General features: G+C 43.4%; 1 protein-coding gene across 4 annotated transcripts in view; it reads right to left on the bottom strand.

Annotated features, from left to right (window-relative positions):
* LOC139577535 (GRAM domain-containing protein 4-like) overlaps positions 1-19,391 on the bottom strand; it is a 53,493-nt gene that overhangs the window by 17,061 nt on the left and 17,041 nt on the right. For 3 of the 4 annotated variants that reach the window (XM_071404577.1, XM_071404579.1, XM_071404580.1), the window contains exon 4: positions 3,944-4,067. In XM_071404577.1, the coding sequence (XP_071260678.1) occupies positions 3,944-4,067 (124 nt within the window). Of the gene's footprint in view, positions 1-3,943; positions 4,068-8,318; positions 8,960-19,391 lie in introns of those variants that run through there. The other variant, XM_071404581.1, reaches the window with a different exon arrangement.

The raw sequence follows: 19,391 nt of genomic DNA, 5'->3' as shown, positions 1-19,391 counted from the left end.
CAGGGACCAATCGACACACACACACATTGACCTACATATATACACACACACAGAGACCGGCCGACCCACGCGCACAGGGACCGGCCGACCCACGCAAACAGGGACCGGCAGACCCACGCGCACAGGGACCGGCCGACCCACGTGCACAGGGACCGGCAGACCCACGCGCACAGGGACCGGCCGACCCACGCAAACAGGGACCGGCAGACCCACGCGCACAGGGACCGGCAGACCCACGCGCACAGGGACCGGCCGACCCACGCGCACAGGGACCGGCCGACCCACGCGCACAGGGACCGGCCGACCCACGCGCACAGGGACCGGCCGACCCACGCGCACAGGGACCGGCCGACCCACGCGCAAAGGGACCGGCCGACCCATGTGCACAGGGACCGGCAGACCCACTCCGACAGGGACCGGCCGACCCACGCGCACAGGGACCGTCCGACCCAAGCGCACAGCGACCGACACACGCACACACAGGGACCGACACACACACACACACACAGGGACCAACCGACACACACACAGACCGACACACACACAGACCGACATATATATACATATATACACACACACACACACACACACAGGGACCGGCCGACACGCGCGCACAGGAACCGACAGGCGCGCACACACACACACACACACACAGGGACCGACACACACACACACACACTAGAGGTCGACCGATTAATCGGAATGGCTGATTAATTAGGGTAGATTTCAAGTTTTCATAACAATTGGAAATCGATATTTTTGGACACCGATTTGGCCGAATTTAAATTTAAAAAATGTACACCTTCATTTAATCTTTATTTAACTAGGCAAGTCAGTTAAGAACACATTCTTATTTTCAATGATGGCCTAGGAACGGGGGATTAACTGCCTCGTTCAGGGGCAGAACGACAGATTTTTACCTTGTCAGCTCAGGGGATTCAATCTTGCAACCTTACAGTTAACTAGTCCAACACTCTAACCACCTGATTACATTGCACTCCACGAGTAGCCTGCCTGTTACGCGAATGCAGTAGAAGCCAAGGTAAGTTGCTAGCTAGCATTAAACTTATCTTATAAAAAACAATCAATCATAATCACTAGTTAACTACACATGGTTGATGATATTACTAGTTTATCTAGCGTGTCCTGCGTTGCATATAATCGATGCGGTGCGTATCGTTGCTCCAATGTGTACCTAACCATAAACATCAATGCCTTTCTTAAAATCAATACACAGAAGTATATATTTTTAAACCTGCATATTTAACTAAAAGATATCCAGGTTAGCAGGCAATATTAACCAGGTGAAATTGTGTCACTTCTCTTGCGTTCATTGCACGCAGAGTCAGTGTATATGCAACAGTTTGGGCCGCCTAATTTGACAGAATTTTACGTAATTATGACATAACATTGAAGGTTGTGCAATACGGAACGGTTCCGTATTTCACCGAAAGAATAAACGTCTTGTTTTCGAGATGATAGTTTCCGGATTCTACCATATTAATGACCTAAGGCTCGTATTTCTGTGTGTTATTATGTTATAATTAAGTCTATGATTTGATATTTGATAGAGCAGTCTGACTGAGCGGTGGTAGGCAGCAGCAGGCTAGTAAGCATTCATTCAAACAGCACTTTCGTGTGTTTGCCAGAAGCTCTTCGCTGTGCTTCAAGCCTATCAACTCCCGAGATTAGGCTGGTGTAACCGATGTGAAATGGCTAGCTAGTTAGCGGGGTGCGCGCTAATAGCGTTTCAAACGTCACTCGCTCTGAGACTTGGAGTAGTTATTCCCCTTGCTCTGCATGGGTAACGTTGCTTCGAGGGTGGCTGTTGTCGTTGTGTTCCTGGTTCGAGCCCAGGTAGAAGCGAGGAGAGGGATGGAAGCTATACTGTTACACTGGCAATACTAAAGTGCCTATAAGAACATCCAATAGTCAAAGGTTAATGAAATACAAATGGTATGGAGAGAAATAGTCCTATAATTCCAATAATAACCACAACCTAAAACTTCTTACCTGGGAATATTGAAGACTCATGTTAAAAGGAACCACCAGCTTTCATATGTTCTCATGTTCTGAGCAAGGAACTTAAACGTTAGCTTTCTTACATGGCACATATTGCACTTTTACTTTCTTCTCCAACACTTTGTTTTTGCATTATTTAAACCAAATTGAACATGTTTCATTATTTATTTGAGGCTAAATTGATTTTATTTATGTATTATTTTAAGTTAAAATAAGTGTTCATTCAGTATTGTTGTAATTGTCATTATTACAAATAAATACTTTTTTTTTTTTTTTAGGTATCGGCTTTTTTTGGGCCTCAAATAATCGGTATCGGTGTTGAAAAATCAAACACACACACACAGGGACCATTCCACACAGGGACCGACCGACCCACACACACACACAGGGACCAACCGACCGATCCACCCACACAGGGACGACCGACCGACCCACACACACACACACAGGGACCGACCGACCGACCCACACACACCAACCGACCGACCGACCGACCCACACACACACACACAGGGACCGACCGACCGACACACACACACAGGGACCGACCGACCCACACACACACACACACACACCGACCGACCGACCCACACACACACAGGGTGTGTGCTCATCGCTCATGGAGCCCAACGTCCTTTCCAACCGCTCCGCTAACTCACAGGAAAATAAACTCCCGCTCCATTCATTAAAAATCCCAATGTAACCATCTATTTTTGTGACTACCTGGACCTACCATTTGGTTTTGATGTATTGAAACCAAATGAAAAGTATTATAATAAACATGAAAAGGTGAATGTAAGAGCTAATAATTTCAAATAGGCTACATGTCTTATTAAACAGCATATCAACACTCTAAATATGTCAAGAGCCAGACAAGGAGCCTAAGAAAGAACCAAAATGAATTATTCAGACTATATTATTTCAATTATTTCAAGGCTATAGCTTACAAAGAAATACATTGTGACACACTAGGCTGGTAAGGAGTCTGGGACATTAAGCGCTCAGCATTTTAAAAACATTTTGATGTATTAAATCATTATGGTCTATAAACTGTGCATATAAGCTGTGACGTATTTAGAATTAAATACAAATTGAATAAAAAATGCCTTATTACTCATTTTTGCCTTTGAATTCATTTTTAGAGTCTGTGGCATCAGGCTCATGCGATGGTGCCTGGAGAGCCGGCCAGCAGTGGAGAATATCCTCTCCACACTTGCAGAGCCACTCGTGAGGCTAAACACCCTTTTTGACCAAGCTTGCCAGGCTGGGTAGGGATGCATGTTTTTAAAATTATTTTTGTTTTATTATTTGTAGGCCTCTATGTTTGTATAATTCAATCAAAACGGAAAGCTCCTTGAAAGTTGGAATATTCCAGGCCTATTGGGACAAAAAAATATATATTATGGCCTATTGTATAGATAATAGAACAAAAATAAAGGAAACTTAAGAGAGCAGATTTTTTGTTTATAAATACATTGACACAATTATCTATTAATTAGCTACCCACCTCGTTCCTTTCTTTTGAAACTGTCTTTTCAGATTCCACAATGATTCTTTAGTTGTGGACATTACATCACCGCACTCCCCCACTTGGTCCTCATCTTCGGAAGTCACTTTGATTTTGCATCTGTGTATTTTATCAGTTTGTTTATGAAAATATTTAGCGAACTCCATGACATTAGCTAAAGCAAGGGGCTATAGCAGCACACAACTAGACTACAAATGCACGCTGGGCCGGGCATGCCCTGAGCTGGTGATGTGAGCGCTACTGAAGTGGGCTAGAAGGCCGACGCTCCAGCCTTTGGAAATCTCGCTCAGCGCTCCAGTCAAATAGGGAACGCTCCGCTCACACAGGGGCCGACACACACAGGGGCCGACACATGGAAGCCAGCAGTAGAGCGTCTGCGCACACGCCTCTTACCTCGTTTTGAGAACTTCTAAGTTCAGTTTCTGTTCCAAGTCCAGCCTTTTCGATCTCTCTTTCTCCAGCTCCTGTTTCAGTGTCTCTATATTGGTTTCTTCTCTAAGTTTCCTCAACTCCTCCTCTGAAAAATAGAGCAATGAAAGCCCATAAGTTTGGCTCAGCTCACACACATTTCTGACTGTTACCACCTTGGTCCTGGTGGGTCACTGCCACAGGCACCTATGTTACCACCTTGGTCCTGGTGGGTCACTGCCACAGGCACCTATGCAAACTTGTCAATCTTAAGTCACCGATATTGATCAATTAGCACAGTTGATGAGGTTACCGGTAGAATCAGATGCGGTGCCTGGTTGGAACTAAAATAAGTACAAGCTGAACTTTAAGAACAGGGTTGCCTAGCCCTTGGAACAGACATGTTTGCCCATAATTATGTTTACAGTCCCCAAACCATTGAGATGTTATTTGACCGAGCAGAGAGGGGAAAAGGAAGATGAAGTAAAACTTGTCTCATTCAGAACCGGTTGGAAGTCATTAAAAATGTATGTCGCACAGAGTTCTGCCAGAGAACACCTCAAACTACTTTATCACTGTAATTGAACTAAGACCGTAGACAGAGTGAAATGTCCTTTTCATAAGGAATGTTCCCCCCATGACCACAGTATAACATACAGAAAACAATGGCTCTCAAGTAGACTCTTTTTCTCATTCTGTACTTCTGTAATCAGCAAGATAAATAACTATTTGATTGGATTTTAAAGCGGTGGGTGAAAGCAATTAGAACGAGGTAGACTGGTAGGCAACAGGGTACCAACTATGTCAACTGTCTTGGTCTGTCAGTCAGTTGACCGAGGAGAACGCCACGGGCCGGAGGCTAAAAAAAGCAGTCACTTCCAGACCAGCTTGTAGTCCTTCAGTTTTAGCATTACAAGACGTTAGATTGGACCTCTGCAGAACAGATTTGGTCAGGCAAGGCATCTCGAGTATGTGTGGCATTATTTAAAATGGCTTACTTCTCACGAGTCCGCTCCTTTAGCGGTTGGCATTAAAGGGAACATTCTCATAAACCCATTCCATAATGTGTCAACTGTGACGTATAGGCCAACTCTGGTCCACTTTGCATCAGTGGACCAGAGTTGGGGGACAGTTGGCGAGAGGGGGACAGAGAAGAGGTGTAAAATAATGGAGGGAGATATTAGTGAAAAAATAAGACCATGGCTGAGAGAGATACTATGGAGGAGGGGGAGGAGAGGACAGCTGAGAGGAAAGAGATAGTGCAGGAGAAAGAGAAATTAGAAAGAGCTAGTATTTGCAGCTACTGGATGGCCCCCAATTTGTTCACTGTACTGGGAGAAAGTTCACCTCGCAAGCTCAACACCAAAGGAAATTGATAAAGGACCTACTAGAGGGAATGATTGATACCGGTGGTAAAGTTCTAGGTTGAGCAACACCGGAGCTTGAAAGTGACTGCATGCCTGTTTTAACAGCTTAGTGTTGTTACCAGCTTACCACAAGGTTACCTGGGACAACAGCAGCCTGGTTAATAATTGAATACAGCTAGAGCCTGCTGCAACGAGGGTCACTGTCTTAACACTCTAAGCTGGGGGGGTTCTAAGCTAACTTATGGAATTGTTTAAAGATGGTCATACCAAGGATTATTTAGCTAGTCGATTTCGATTTTTAAGACCCCTTAATGTAGAAAGAAATATATATACACACATTTATTGGAGGAAACATTGAATTTGGCATTAATGCTATTAGCCAATAGAAACACACCGAATAACAGATTCAATACATCGAACAGATAGTTCCCCCCCAAAAAAATCTAAAGGAAGATTGTTCTGAAGTGTCGGTCCTATATCTCTCAGATATAAGAAAGATCAGGAAAAAATGTCATTTTTAAAAGTATTAAATCATTTTTCCCCCATACATTTATCCCTTCATTTTAGGCACTAAACTATCTCGATATATACTTCCATTCATTTTTATAAACCGGTACCGGGGACCTTCAGACAAGTCTTGTGAGGCTTGTGGGCGTCCTACAGCACCATGGCGTTCGTGAGAGTCTCATCTGTCAATAGAGGATCATAATAGTTTGTAGGGCAAACTGTTCGGACGCTAGACGTTTCGTAACAAGACCAATTTTTGGGATGTCCCATGGTCTAACAAACACCGCTCTAGTTCTGCCACCTTTCACCGCAGATGCAGAAGGGCGATATCGGTGGATACGGTGGCTTGAAACGCAGACCATGCAGAAAAAGATCTCTAGCTTAAACAGACAGATTTTGATGGGGATATTTTTATTATGTTAATTAGATTTCAGCGGGGACGCAGAAATTGTAGGCTAAGGGTTTTAAAGACACACTTTCTAACCTGACCAAGCTAAAATAATGATACAGGGGATGAGGCTTATCATTGTTGTTGTGTGTTTGGCAGTTACTGTACAGCTTTCAAATGTTACTGTATCATTTACAGTTGAAGTCGGAAGTTTACATACACCTTAGCCAAATACATTTAAAATCAGTTTCACAATTCCTGACATTTAATCCTAGTAAAAATTCCCCGTCTTAGGTCAGTTAGGATCACCACTTTATTTGAAGAATGTGAAATGTCAGAATAATAGTAGAGAGAATGATTTATTTCAGCTTTTATTACTTTCATCACATTCCCAGTGGGTCAGAAGTTTATATACACTCAATTAGTATTTGGTAGCATTGCCTTTAAATTGTTTAACTTGGGTCAAACGTTTTGGGTAGCCTTCCACAAGCTTCCCACAATAAGTTGGGTGAATTCAGACCCGGATGTCCTAGCCGTGTCTGAATCCTGGCTCAGGAAGGCCACCAAAAATCCTGAAGTTTCCAACCCTAACTATAACATTTTCCGAACAGATAGAACTGCCAAAGGGGGCGGGGTTGCAATCTACTGTAGAGATAGCCTGAGTTCTGGCTTACTATCCAGGTCTGTGCCCAAACAATTTGAGCTTTTACTTTTAAAATAATTTTAAAAAAAATGTTGACCACCTTCTGCCCCAGCTGTGCCCTGGACACCATATGTGAATTGATTGCCCCCCATCTATCTTCAGAGCTTGTGCTGTTAGGTGACCTAAACTGGGACATGCTTAACACCCCGGCCATCCTACAATCTAAGCTTGATGCCTTCAATCTCACACAAATTATCAATGAACCTACCAGGTACAACCCCAAATCCGTAAACACGGGCACCCTCATAGATATCATCCTAACCAACCTGCCCTCCAAATACACCTCTGCCGTCTTCAACCAGGATCTCAGCGATCACTGACTCATTTCCTGCGTCCGTAATGGGTCTGTGGTCAAACGACCACCCCTCATCACTGTCAAACGCTCCCTAAAACACTTCTGCGAGCAGGCCTTTCTAATCGACCTGGCCCGGGTATCCTGGAAGGATATTGACCTCATTCCGTCAGTAGAGGATGCCTGGTTATTCTTTAAAAGTTCTTACCTCACCATCTTAAATAAGCATGCCCCATTCAACAAATGTAGAATCAGGAACAGATATAGCCCTTGGTTCACTCCAGACCTGACTGCCCTTGACCAGCACAAAAACATCCTGTGGCGTACTGCATCAGCATCGAATAGCCCCCGCGATATGCAACTTTTCAGGGAAGTTAGGAACCAATATACACAGGCAGTTAGGAAAGCAAAGGCTAGCTTCTTCAAACAGAAATTTGCATCCTGTAGCACAAAATCCAAAAAGCTCTGGAACACTGTAAAGTTGCTCCCAAGGATGAACCAGACTTGTGGAGGTCTACAATTTTTTTTCTGAGGTCTTGGCTGATTTCTTTTGATTTTCCCATAATGTCAAGGAAAGAGGCACTGAGTTTGAAGGTAGGCCTTGAAGTACATCCACAGGTACACGTCCAATTGACTCAAATTATGTCAATTAGCTTATCAGAAGCTTCTAAAGCCATGACATTTTTTTTAATTTTCCAAGCGGTTAAAAGGCACAGTCAACTTAGTGTATGTAAACTTCTGACCCACTGCAATTGTGATATAGAGTATTATAAGTGAAATAATCTGTCTGTAAACAATTGTTGGTAAAATTACTTGTGTCATGCACAAAGTGGATGTCCTAACCGACTTGCCAAAACTATAGTTTGTTAGCAAGAAATTTGTGGAGTGGTTGAAAAACAAGTTAATGACTCCAACCTAATTGTATGTAAACTTCCGACATCAACTGTACATTACAAAAAGTATTATTTTCACATGACTAGTGAAATTCACTCTACAGTGGATTGTTCATTTCATTACCTTATGAAAACATGCTAATAAGAAATTACATTCACATTTTGTACACAGCTGGAAAATATACATTTTCAGATATTTCCTGTACCTACCACACAACATCAAGCTAATTGGAAAATCTGCCACCATAGCAACACAACCTATGACACCCTCTGCAGAATGTTTGCAAGTTATAAATATTCAAGTGTTCCCCTTGATGAATGAGGAACAAAATTGAGCATAGCCGCCGGTCCACCTTAGCAGGACATTGACATCATGGCTAAGTTCTCCTGTCGTCATAGTTACGCTGTTTTAGGATTTCCCCACAGCTTCACACAAAAAAGCAAAAAGCCCCGTTGTTCACATCAATTCCCAACCGTCTTGTAAACGACAACTTCAGCCCAGAAACCAAGGAGCTGATCAAGGCCTAGGTGATCGTTCTTCATTTAAACATCTGAATAGTATGAGTCATCTGAAGGCAGAAAACAGGTTCTTACTCTTTAGCGCGTCCACATCCTGATCTATCGTTTGTTTCCTGCTACATCAACTGTGACTGGGCCACCATGAGACGGGTGTAAACCACATCCTCTTCCTGGTATCACATGGCATGGAAGTATGTGAATGTACTGAACGTAACTGACATGTTGAGTCCATTTCAAAGATGGCCCGTCATCAAACCAAAAAACGGTTTCTAAAAAGAGAACTACCTCTTGTTGAGCGAGACGATGTTCACGCCATTCTCTTGATAGTGAAATGCTTTTCAACAAAATAAAGCTACATGAATTTCCTCTCAAAGAGGACTAAAGAACTATCAAGGATAAAAGTGCATTCCTGTAGAGAAAACCCATAGGAACCTAAAACAACTATACTCAAACTATCCAATCAAAGGTGGATGGAAATAAATGTATGGCTAGTATAGATATTAGATATTCTCCTCAGATGTGAAACTGGAGTGTGTTGAAGTCTTTGTATTTCATTAAGGATCCCCATTAATTTCTGCCAAGGCAGCAGCTACTGTTCCTGGGGTCTAGCAACATTAAGACAGTGTCCTCCACTCTAACAGACGAGCTCTCCCTCTTAGCCTCCAATTCTCAACTTCACCAATGGGTTTGGCCCCCATGAAGCCCTACTGTACAAGGCCTTTTCAGGTCATCACCTCAGTCATATAGAAACAGACTGCTTTTTCTCAATGAGTGCCGTACGGCATGCTAACCTGCTAACCAGTAGCTGCAGAGCCAGGGGGGAGAATAGGAAGCCACGTATGCCCCGGATAACCTAGTTATGTAAGTCAAACATTTGCATAGAGGCCTTTATTTAACAATGTGCCAGAGAGCATCCTCTCATTATCACATGCATGGCTTCCCATGCCTGGCCAAGCCTCTGGACATGGGGACTGTTGGGGGGACAGGGCACTCAGTTACCACAGTCCTGTGTATGTTTCTACAACAGCGAGTGTTTTAGTAGCCAAATAGGCCCATATCTAAGACATTTAATCTCACTTCAGATTTTTCTGAGCCAGCGGTTGGTTTTAGTTGTTGTACCCAGTTTCTAATATAACTGAAATGCATCTCCGACTTTCTGGATTCTGCTATCTCACAGTGCCTTGTTTTGGCTAGCTGCCAACACAAGACAATTTTTCTTAACGTCTCCAACACGCTGTTGAGGTCGCTCTCGTCTTTTATCATAGTATAGTAAATGTCCAACTGTCAGTTTCACTGGACACCTACTGGTATGTTAAGGGAGGTGCTGTATTTTTAACACTGGCTAACAGGGTAAACAAGTTTTTTTACTACCGTTACACAGGCGTGTTAGAGTTCGGTATCTAGCCTGTAATGCTCTACTAGGTAGAATTACAATAGAACACTATGTGAGGTCTTCGCTTCATTCATAAAGCTATGTATTGTAACATATTGGAGGTAGATGACAAGAAAAAAATCATACAACCATGACCAACTGTCCCAGAATCAGTGTCTGACAGACAGGCCTGTGGGTATAAAAATGTGAGTCAACAGACCAATGCCTGCCAGGAAATGCAGCATCACTTCACACCCAAATACTTTCCCCTGAGAAACCTGAGCTGTCTGCCATGCTTCGCAACAAGTAAACAGCGAGTGGGATAACATCTTCAGGCCAGCCTGGAGATTCCTTAGGTATCGCTATGCAACCTCACCCAGGCATTTCACAATGTCACATAGGAGGAGGTGGGCTGATGTGACTCTCCCTTGTTCTGGCCTGGAGCCAGAGACTAGCAGAAGAACCTGGAAACAATCCTAACTGGTTCTGCCTCATGGCACCAAAGGACAGTTACTTGTTTTCCACTCCACATCCCCTGATATCTCTGGGGGCAAGCTGTTATATAAAAAGGGCAAAAGAACCTGGGATACTTTACTAGTAAAGCTTACAAGAACATAATCCATAAATAACATCTGATACTACTACTAGCCCACCTAAAATAACTACAACATTCTACACCACTGTTGAAGGTGTAGCCCTGGTTGCACTGGTCCCACCCTTAGCAGCTTTAGCAGAAAGTATTTTCAACCCCTGAAAAAAGGGGCAGTATGGACTCTGCTCAGGCGTCTTTCTACACCTACTACGCTAGGTTACAAACGACCAAGCGTTTCAACAGACGAGGTTGGGTCGAAGACTATAAAAATGCATTGTGGTTTCTAGCCAGCATAGGTTAATAATTACCAAGAACAAGGGAGTGGACATACAGAATACTACTGAAGAAACCATTCGTACTACTGCCATCCTCCAGTTACTGTACCAGTGGACCAGAAAAGAGACACCCAATGGTCCTTCAATACCTGGCTGCCTTTCTTCGGAGTGGAGTAGCTTAAGTAATATCCTCTATTAATAACCACTGTTTTTATTTACTGGCACAGTAAGAAGGTCCGGGTCTGACCTTTCATGTCCTCCCCCACTGCAGAGCCCTCAGGACGAGCGAGCACGCGCGCCCACACACACTGTTGGTGCCCCTCAAAGTGGATGATCGCCTCCCTACGTGATTATTTCTTGTGAAGTGCCAAATTTTCTTTACAATTTTGTGAAGTGCGGAGGTCTCTCTAGAATTTTCACATCAAGAGAGCAAGGAGGAGAAAAATAATAGAAAATACATATTTCTGTCTCTCTGCGAGGCTCTTCCTGTGGCAAGTTGTGCAAAATGACAGATTGCGAGTGTGAAATCCAAGTTATTTAGGGGAAATGCTAAGCATAATCAAAAACCTATTCAAATACAAACACTAAAACAATGTGAATGTTATCCATCTCAAAAGGGTAGGCAACACAGTTGTATGTGCAGTTGAGGCTGATGATATCACAAAATGGACTGTCTGTTAGACAAATGTATTGATCGCGGGGCAGATTGGCCTCAATTGATCAGCAATGCAGTGTGTGCTGTTCATGTGTGTAAACATCACTGCGGTCGGTATGTTTAACTTTTAAGATGCACTATGCAGAAATCACGCCGCCATTTCCTGGTTGCTAAAATTCTAATAGTTGCTAAAATTCAGTCTGTGACAAAATAAGCAAGTACAGTGTAGACTAGAGAATCATTGTACCATCTAAACCGCTGTTGTATACCGTTTCTGACCAAAAGTGTGTGGACACCTGCTCGTCGCACATCTCATTCCAAAATCATGGGCATTAATATGGAGTTGGTCCGCCTTTGCTCCTATAACAGCCTCCATTCTTCTGGGAAGGCTTTCCACTAGATGCTGGAACATTGCTGCAGGGACTTGCTTCCATTCAGCCACATTAGTGGGGTCGGGCACTGATGTTGGGTGATTAGCCCTGGCTCGCAGTCGGCGTTCCAATTCATCCCAAAGTTGTTCGATGGTGTTGAGGTCAGGGCTCTATGCAGGCCAGTCAAGTTCTTTCACACCGATCTCGACTAACAGTTTCTGAATGGACCTCGCTTTGTGCACGGGGGCATTGTCATGCTAAAAGGGCCTTCCCCAAACTGTTACCACAAAGTTGGAAGCACAGAATCGTCTAGAATGTTATTGTATGCTGTAATGTTAAGATTTTCATCCACTGGAACTAATGGGCCAAGCACAAAACATGAAAAACAGCCCCAGTCCATTATTCCTCCTCCACCAAACTTTAAAGTTGGCTCTATGCATTCGGGGAGGTAGCGTTCTCCTGGCATCCGCCAAACCCAGATTCGTCCGTCGGACTGCCAGATGGTGAAGCGTGATTCATCACTCCAGAGAACGCATTTCCACTGATCCAGAGTAAAATGGGAGCGAGCTTTACACCACTCCAGCCCTCGCTTGGCAATCTTAGGCTTGTGTGCGGCTGCTCGGTCATGGAAACCGATTTCATGAAGCTCCCGGCGAATAGTTATTGTGCGGACGTTGCTTCCGGAGGCAGTTTGGAACTCGGTAGTGAGTGTTGCAACTGGAAAGATGACTTTTATGCGCTACGTGCTTCAGCACTCGGCGGTCCCGTTCTGTGAGCTTGTGTGACCTACCACTTTGCGGCTGAGCTGTTGTTGCTCCTAAACGTTTCCACTTCACAAAAACAGCACTTATAGTTGCCCTTGGAAGCTCTAGCAGGCAAGATATTTGACAAGCTGACTTGTTATTCTACTGCCAATGTTTGTCGACGGAGATTGCGTGGCTGTATGCTCGATTTTATATATCCGTCTGCAACGGGTGTGGCTGAAATAGCCAAATCCACTAATTTGAAGGGGTGTCCACATACTTTTGTATATACAGTGCATTCAGGAAAGTATTCAGAACCCTTCCCTTTTTCAACATGTTACAATACAGCCTTATCCAAACAACCTACACACAAAACCCCATAAATGTCAAAGCAAAAACAGGTTCAGAAATGTGTGCAAATGTATGAAAAATGTAAAATAACATTTACATAAGTATTCAGGCCCTTTACTCAGTCTTTTGTTGAAGCACCTTTGGCAGCGATTACAGCCTTGAGTCTTCTTGGGTATGACGCTACAAGCTTGGCACACCTGATGCATGAGAGCATCAGCTGTTCCGGACGACTGTGGGATAATGCTCTCCATAGCCGACGTGAGTAAGACCTTTAAAGGTAAACATTCACAAGGCTGCGGGGCCAGACGGATTACCAGGACGTGTGCTCCGGGCATGTGCTGACCAACTGGCAGGTGTCTTCACTGACATTTTCAACATGTCCCTGGTTGAGTCTGTAATACCAACATGTTTCAAGCAGACCACCATAGTCCCTGTGCCCAAGAACACTAAGGCAACCTGCCTAAATGACTACAGACCCGTAGCACTCACGTCCGTAGCCATGAAGTGCTTTGAAAGGCTGGTAATGGCTCGCATCAACACCATTATCCCAGAAACCCTAGACCCACTTCCATTTGCATACCGCCCCAACAGATCTACAGATGATGCAATCTCTATTGCACTTCACACTGCCCTTTCCGACCTGGACAAAAGGAACACCTACGTGAGAATGCTATTTGTTAACTACAGCTCAGCGTTCAACACCATAGTACCCTCAGAGCTCATCACTAAGCTAAGGATCCTGGGACTAAACACCTCCCTCTGCAACTGGATCCTGGACTTCCTGACGGGCCACCCCCAGGTGGTGAGGGTAGGTAGCAACACATCTGCCACGCTGATCCTCAACACTGGAGCCCCTCAGGGGTACATGCTCAGTCCCCTCCTGTACTCCCTGTTCACCAACGACTGCATGGCCAGACATGACTCCAATACCCTCATTAAGTTTGCAGATGACAACAGTGGTAAGCCTGATCACCAACAACGACGAGACAGCCTATAGGGAGGAGGTCAGAGACCTGGCCGTGTGGTGCCAGAATAACAACCTATCCCCCAACATCACCAAGACTAAGGAGATGATTGTGGACTAGAGGAAAAGGAGGACCGAGCACGCCCTTATTCCCATCGACGGGGCTGTAGTGGAGCAGATTGAGAGCTTCAAGTTCCTTGGTGTCCACATCACCAACAAACTAGAATGGTCCAAACACACCAAGACAGTCGTGAAGAGGGCACGACAAAACCTATTCCCCCTCAGGAAACTAAAAAGATTTGGCATGGGTCCTCAGATCCTCAAAAAGGTTTTACAGCTGCAACATCGAGAGCATCCTGACTGGTACGGCAACTGCTCGGCCTCCGACCGCAAGGCACTACCAAAGATCTGGAAATCAGCATTTGTCCTACCACTTTTAAAAGGGGGAGATCCAACTTTAAATAATTATAGGCCAATCTCAAAGCTGTCACTCCTGGTAAAAATACTTGAAACCCTTGTAAGTGAACAGCTAAAATAGTTTTTATTTACTAACTATTTTATCAATGTACCAATCGGGCTTCAGGAAGAAGCATAGCACAATTACAGCAGCCATGAAGGTTTTAAATGATATCACTGAAGCCCTTGACAAAAAACAGCACTGTGTCTCACTTTTTATTGATCTCTCTAAGGCTTTTGATACAGTTGATCATGCTATACTAAGGCAGAGATTGTTGAGTGTAGGTCTTTCGGGGAGCATGCAGTTGCATGGTTTGCTAACTATCTGTCTGATAGAACTCAGTGCACTCAATTTGATGGGCTTATGTCTGTTATATTGTCTGTCCATAATAGTTTGCCCCAAGGCTCTGTACTTGGTTCAAAATGCACAACTTCATTTTGATACTGTTATTTACTGTTGTGCCTCGTCTCTTACAAAAGCTTTCCAGAACTTGCAAACTGCTTTTTATACTGTTCAACATACCTTGTGTCAATTGAAGCTTATCCTCAATACTGACAAAACTAAATTAATGGTGTTTTCTAATGCAAGAAATAGACCGCTGAACATTTCACCTATTACTACCTGTCAGGGCAAGGAGATTGAGGTTGTAACCTCATATAAATATCTTGGAATTCTAATTGATGACGGCCTCTCTTTTAAATTGCATATTCAACAACTTACAAAATAATTGAAGCTGAAATGGGGATTTTATTTTAGGAATAAGGCCTGTTTTTCTTTTGAAGCCAGAAGGAGGCTAGTATCAGCTACATTTATGCCTTTACTAGACTATGGGGATATTTTATATATGAATGCTTCCACTCAGTGTTTGAGATCAATTGACACTCTTTACCATGGCACTTTGAGATTTATTTTAAACTGCAAAACCCTTACGCACCACTGCACTTTGTATACCAGGGTTGGCTGGCCTGCTCTAGTCACTCGTAGGCTCAGTCACTGGTATATTTTTATTTACAAAGCCATTTTGGGTTTACTACCTTTTTATTTGGGCATTTTTATTGTTCAGAAATGTGGTGGGTACTCTCTTCGTTCGCTGGACTTTATCCTGCTAACTGTTCCAAATGTCTGAACTGAATTTGGTAAAAGGGCTTTTATGTACTCTGCGCCATCGTCTTGGAACACCTTACAAAATACTTTTAAACTGGAAGAACTTGTCTCGATTGGTGTTTTTAAATCACTGATGAAGGATTTTGAGGCTGATTCCCTGAACTGTCAATGTTTTTAATTTGCTGTTTTTGATTTTGTTATACTCTTGTGAATTCAATGGTTTTTACTAGATTACTTGTAGTTTTTCATGTTGTCTGTCTGTAATTTTTGTAATGACTTGGTGCTGCCTATCTTGGCCAGGACGCTCTTGAAAAAGAGATTTTAAAACTCAATGAGCCCTTCCTGGTTAAATAAAGGTTAAAACAATAAACTACAGAGGGTAGGGCGTACGGCCCAGTACATCACTGGGGCTAAGCTGCCTGCCATCCAGGACCTCTAAACCAGGCGGTGTCAGAAGAAGGCCCTAAAATTTGTCAAAGACCCCAGCCATAGACTCTCTACTACAGCATGGTAAGCGGTACAGGAGCGCCAAGTCTAGGACAAAAATGCTTCAACAGTTTTTATCCCCCAAGACTCCTGAACAGGTAACCAAATGGCTACTCGGACTATTTGCATTGTTCCCCCCACCCCAACTCCTCTTTTACGCTGCTGCTACTCTCTGTTTATCATATATGCATAGTCACTAACTATACATTCATGTACATACTACCTCAATTAGCCCGACCAACCGGTGTCCCCGCACATTGGCTACCCGGACTATCTGCATTGTGTCCCGCCACCCACCAAACCCTCTTTTACGCTACTGCTGCTCTCTGTTTATCATATATGCATAGTCACTTTAACCATACCTACATGTACATACTACCTCAATCAGCCCGACAAACCGGTGTCTGTATGTAGCCTTACTACTGTCTTTCTTACTGTTGTTTTTATTTCTTTACTTATCTATTGTTCACCTAATACCTTTTTTTTACTTAGAAATTGCACTGTTGGTTAGAGCCTGTAAGTAAGCATTTCACTGTAAGGTCTACACCTGTTGTATTCGGCGCAGGTGACAAATGAACTTTGATTTGATTTGACACCTGTATTTGGGGAGTTTATGTTCGATCGGGTTCAAGTATGGGCTCTGGCTGGGCCACTCGCCCGAAGCCACTCCTGTGATGTCTTGGCTGTGTGCTTCGGGTCATTGTCCTGTTGGAAGGTGAACCGTCACCCCAGTCTGAGGTCCTGAGCAGGTTTTCATCAAGGATCTCGGTACTTTGCTCCGTCCATCTTTCCCACGATCCTGAAAAGTCTCCCAGTCCCTGCCGCTGAAAAACATCCCCACAGCATGATGCTGTCACCACCATGCTTCACCTTAGGGATGGTGCCAGGTTTCCTCCAGGTGTGACGCTTGGCATTCAGGCTAAAGAGTTCAATCTTGGTTTCATCAGACCAGAGAATCTTGTTTCTCTTTTTTCTCATGAGAGTCCTTTGTATAGCTTTTGGCAAACTCCAAGCGGACTGTCATGCCTTTTACTGAAGAGTGGCATCCGTCTGGCCACTCTACCATAAAGGCCTGATTGGTGGAGTGCTGCAGAGATGGTTGTCATTCTGGAAGGGTCTCCCATCTCCACAGAGGAACTCTGGAGCTCTGTCACAGTGACCATTGGGTTCTTGGACACCTCCTAGGTAGCCAGCTCTAGGAAGAGTCTTGGTGGTTCCCAACTTCTTCCATATAAGAATGATGGAGGGAAATGTGTTCTTGGGGACCTTCAATGTGGCAGACGTTTTTTGTTACCCTTCCCCAGATCTGTGCCTCGACACAATCCTGTCTCTGAGCTCTACGGACAATTCCTTCGACCTCATGGCTTGGTTTTTGCTCTGACATGCACTGTCAACTGTGGGACCTTATATAAACAGGCGTGTGCCTTTCCAAATCATGTCCAATTTAAATATACCACAGGTGGATTCCAATCAAGTTGTAGAAACATCAAGGATGATCAATGGAAACAATTTAAATGATCATAGCAAAGGATCTGAATACCTATGGGGTATTGTGTGTAGATTGATAAGGAAAAACATTTAAATACATTTTAGTTTAAGGCTGTAATGTGACAAAATGTGGAAAAAGGGAAGGGGTCTGAATACTTTCCGAATGCATCTTTTCCATAACCAAAAATATTGTATTTTTAGCTGGTGTACAAAACCGAAAGTAAAAGACGCACTAAAAACTTAGCAGGAAGCATAGAAATAGCACATAACAGATCTACCACTTCTTAGACTTCCTTTCAATGAGTGTGTGTGTGTGTGTGTGTTTCACTATTTTTTGATCATCATAGGGCTAATCTCCTGCGCATGCCGACACCCTAAGAACCCAATTCGTATTGTCCTTCCATATCTGATCTTTTTTTCTGACTGTCCACACTCAGTTTTACATGTGGCCCCTATCAGATGTGTGCATTCACATTGATGTAGCCTCTGAAGTATCACACATACTCAATTCTCATTTCCTGTCACTGTTCCTTTCCATTTTGGGTAGTTGTCGTGGTAACGGCAGGTCATGTGCTAAAAATCTGAGCTCCAGACTGAGGTCACATATGAAGCATCAGAGTTGTTTCTACTAAATGTGTATGTGATCAATAAAATGTTATTTGAATGAATGCAAGCATGACTAAGTCGTTTTGGATAAAAGAGTCTTCAAAATGGCATATATTATTATTAAATGACTGACTCATCAAAGCAGAAAAGGACAAAGCTGATAATTTACTCAATCACTAACCACCTCCCTGAAGGATCATGGCAAAGCAGGGCCAGGGCTCAAAACAAGGCAGACAAACAGCAATCCCATTACAAATCTACAAACTGCTCATCTCACAGTCATTGGATAATCAACTTCAGTACCAACTGTGGAAATCTGATTATTAGAAAAAGACTCATTATACATGTGCTTCAGTAGAGCAGCTCCAGTACATTTGGCGATTGCACTCTTTCCATTAGTACCCTTTGGTGCTAGACAGAGGACAATGGGCTCTGCAATTAAGACCAGCCACCAGCCCATACCGCTGACATGTAGCCTGCATCCCAGATGGAGGGCTGAGGTGAAATGAAGGCCACACACCACTTCTGTACTTCCATCTCCTCAATGTGTTGAATAATATCATGATGTTTTTGGGATATCCGGATAGTCGTAATAGATGCAACATCAAATTGTTGTAAAAGAGCTAGATAGCCAATACTCCATTCATATGAAACAGCCTACCTGTTGGTTGATCATTGTAGCCTAATCCTTCTCATTTAGCCAACGTAATTCTGTAATTTTGCATTGATTCTGTAATTTTCCATTGATTAGAAATCTCCCAATTAACTTGCTACACATGCTCCATGCTCTGTAGCGCCGCTACGTGTGAAATGTGTGTAGGCTACCTGTGCGTCTTTAAAAAAAATGGAGCGCACTCATAAAAACTCTATTTTATAAAAATGACAAATTTAATGGTCTATCCTTGTAGGCTATGTAGCAATGTCACAGATAACTTGACAAAGCATTTATTGTTAAAATAGGGATATATATTTTTTCTCTCTCAAAAATGAACACTCTACCAAGTAATCAAATACTGACGTCCGTTCGGATATTTGAATGACTGTGCCCATTCTTATATAGGACTATAGTCACTCACAGATAGTATGATCACTGACCTAGCTACAGTACTAAGCTAAAGTTGATCTAATATAAGCGCCAGATGTAATAGGGCTATATGATCAAATGTAATTCTGCAGCCAGGGGAGCCCTGAAGGCAAGACCAATTACATTTACACACACATCCTCATGAGTTCACCAACTAACAGACAACTTGAACATGAAAGACAGATATCCAAAGCTGCTGTGTGTATTGCCAAATCA

This window comes from Salvelinus alpinus, chromosome 6 (assembly GCF_045679555.1).
Source record: "Salvelinus alpinus chromosome 6, SLU_Salpinus.1, whole genome shotgun sequence".
NCBI classification, from domain to species: domain Eukaryota; kingdom Metazoa; phylum Chordata; class Actinopteri; order Salmoniformes; family Salmonidae; genus Salvelinus; species Salvelinus alpinus.
The sequence above is the reverse complement of the archived record's forward strand: the minus strand, read 5'-3'. Positions and strand labels throughout refer to the sequence as shown.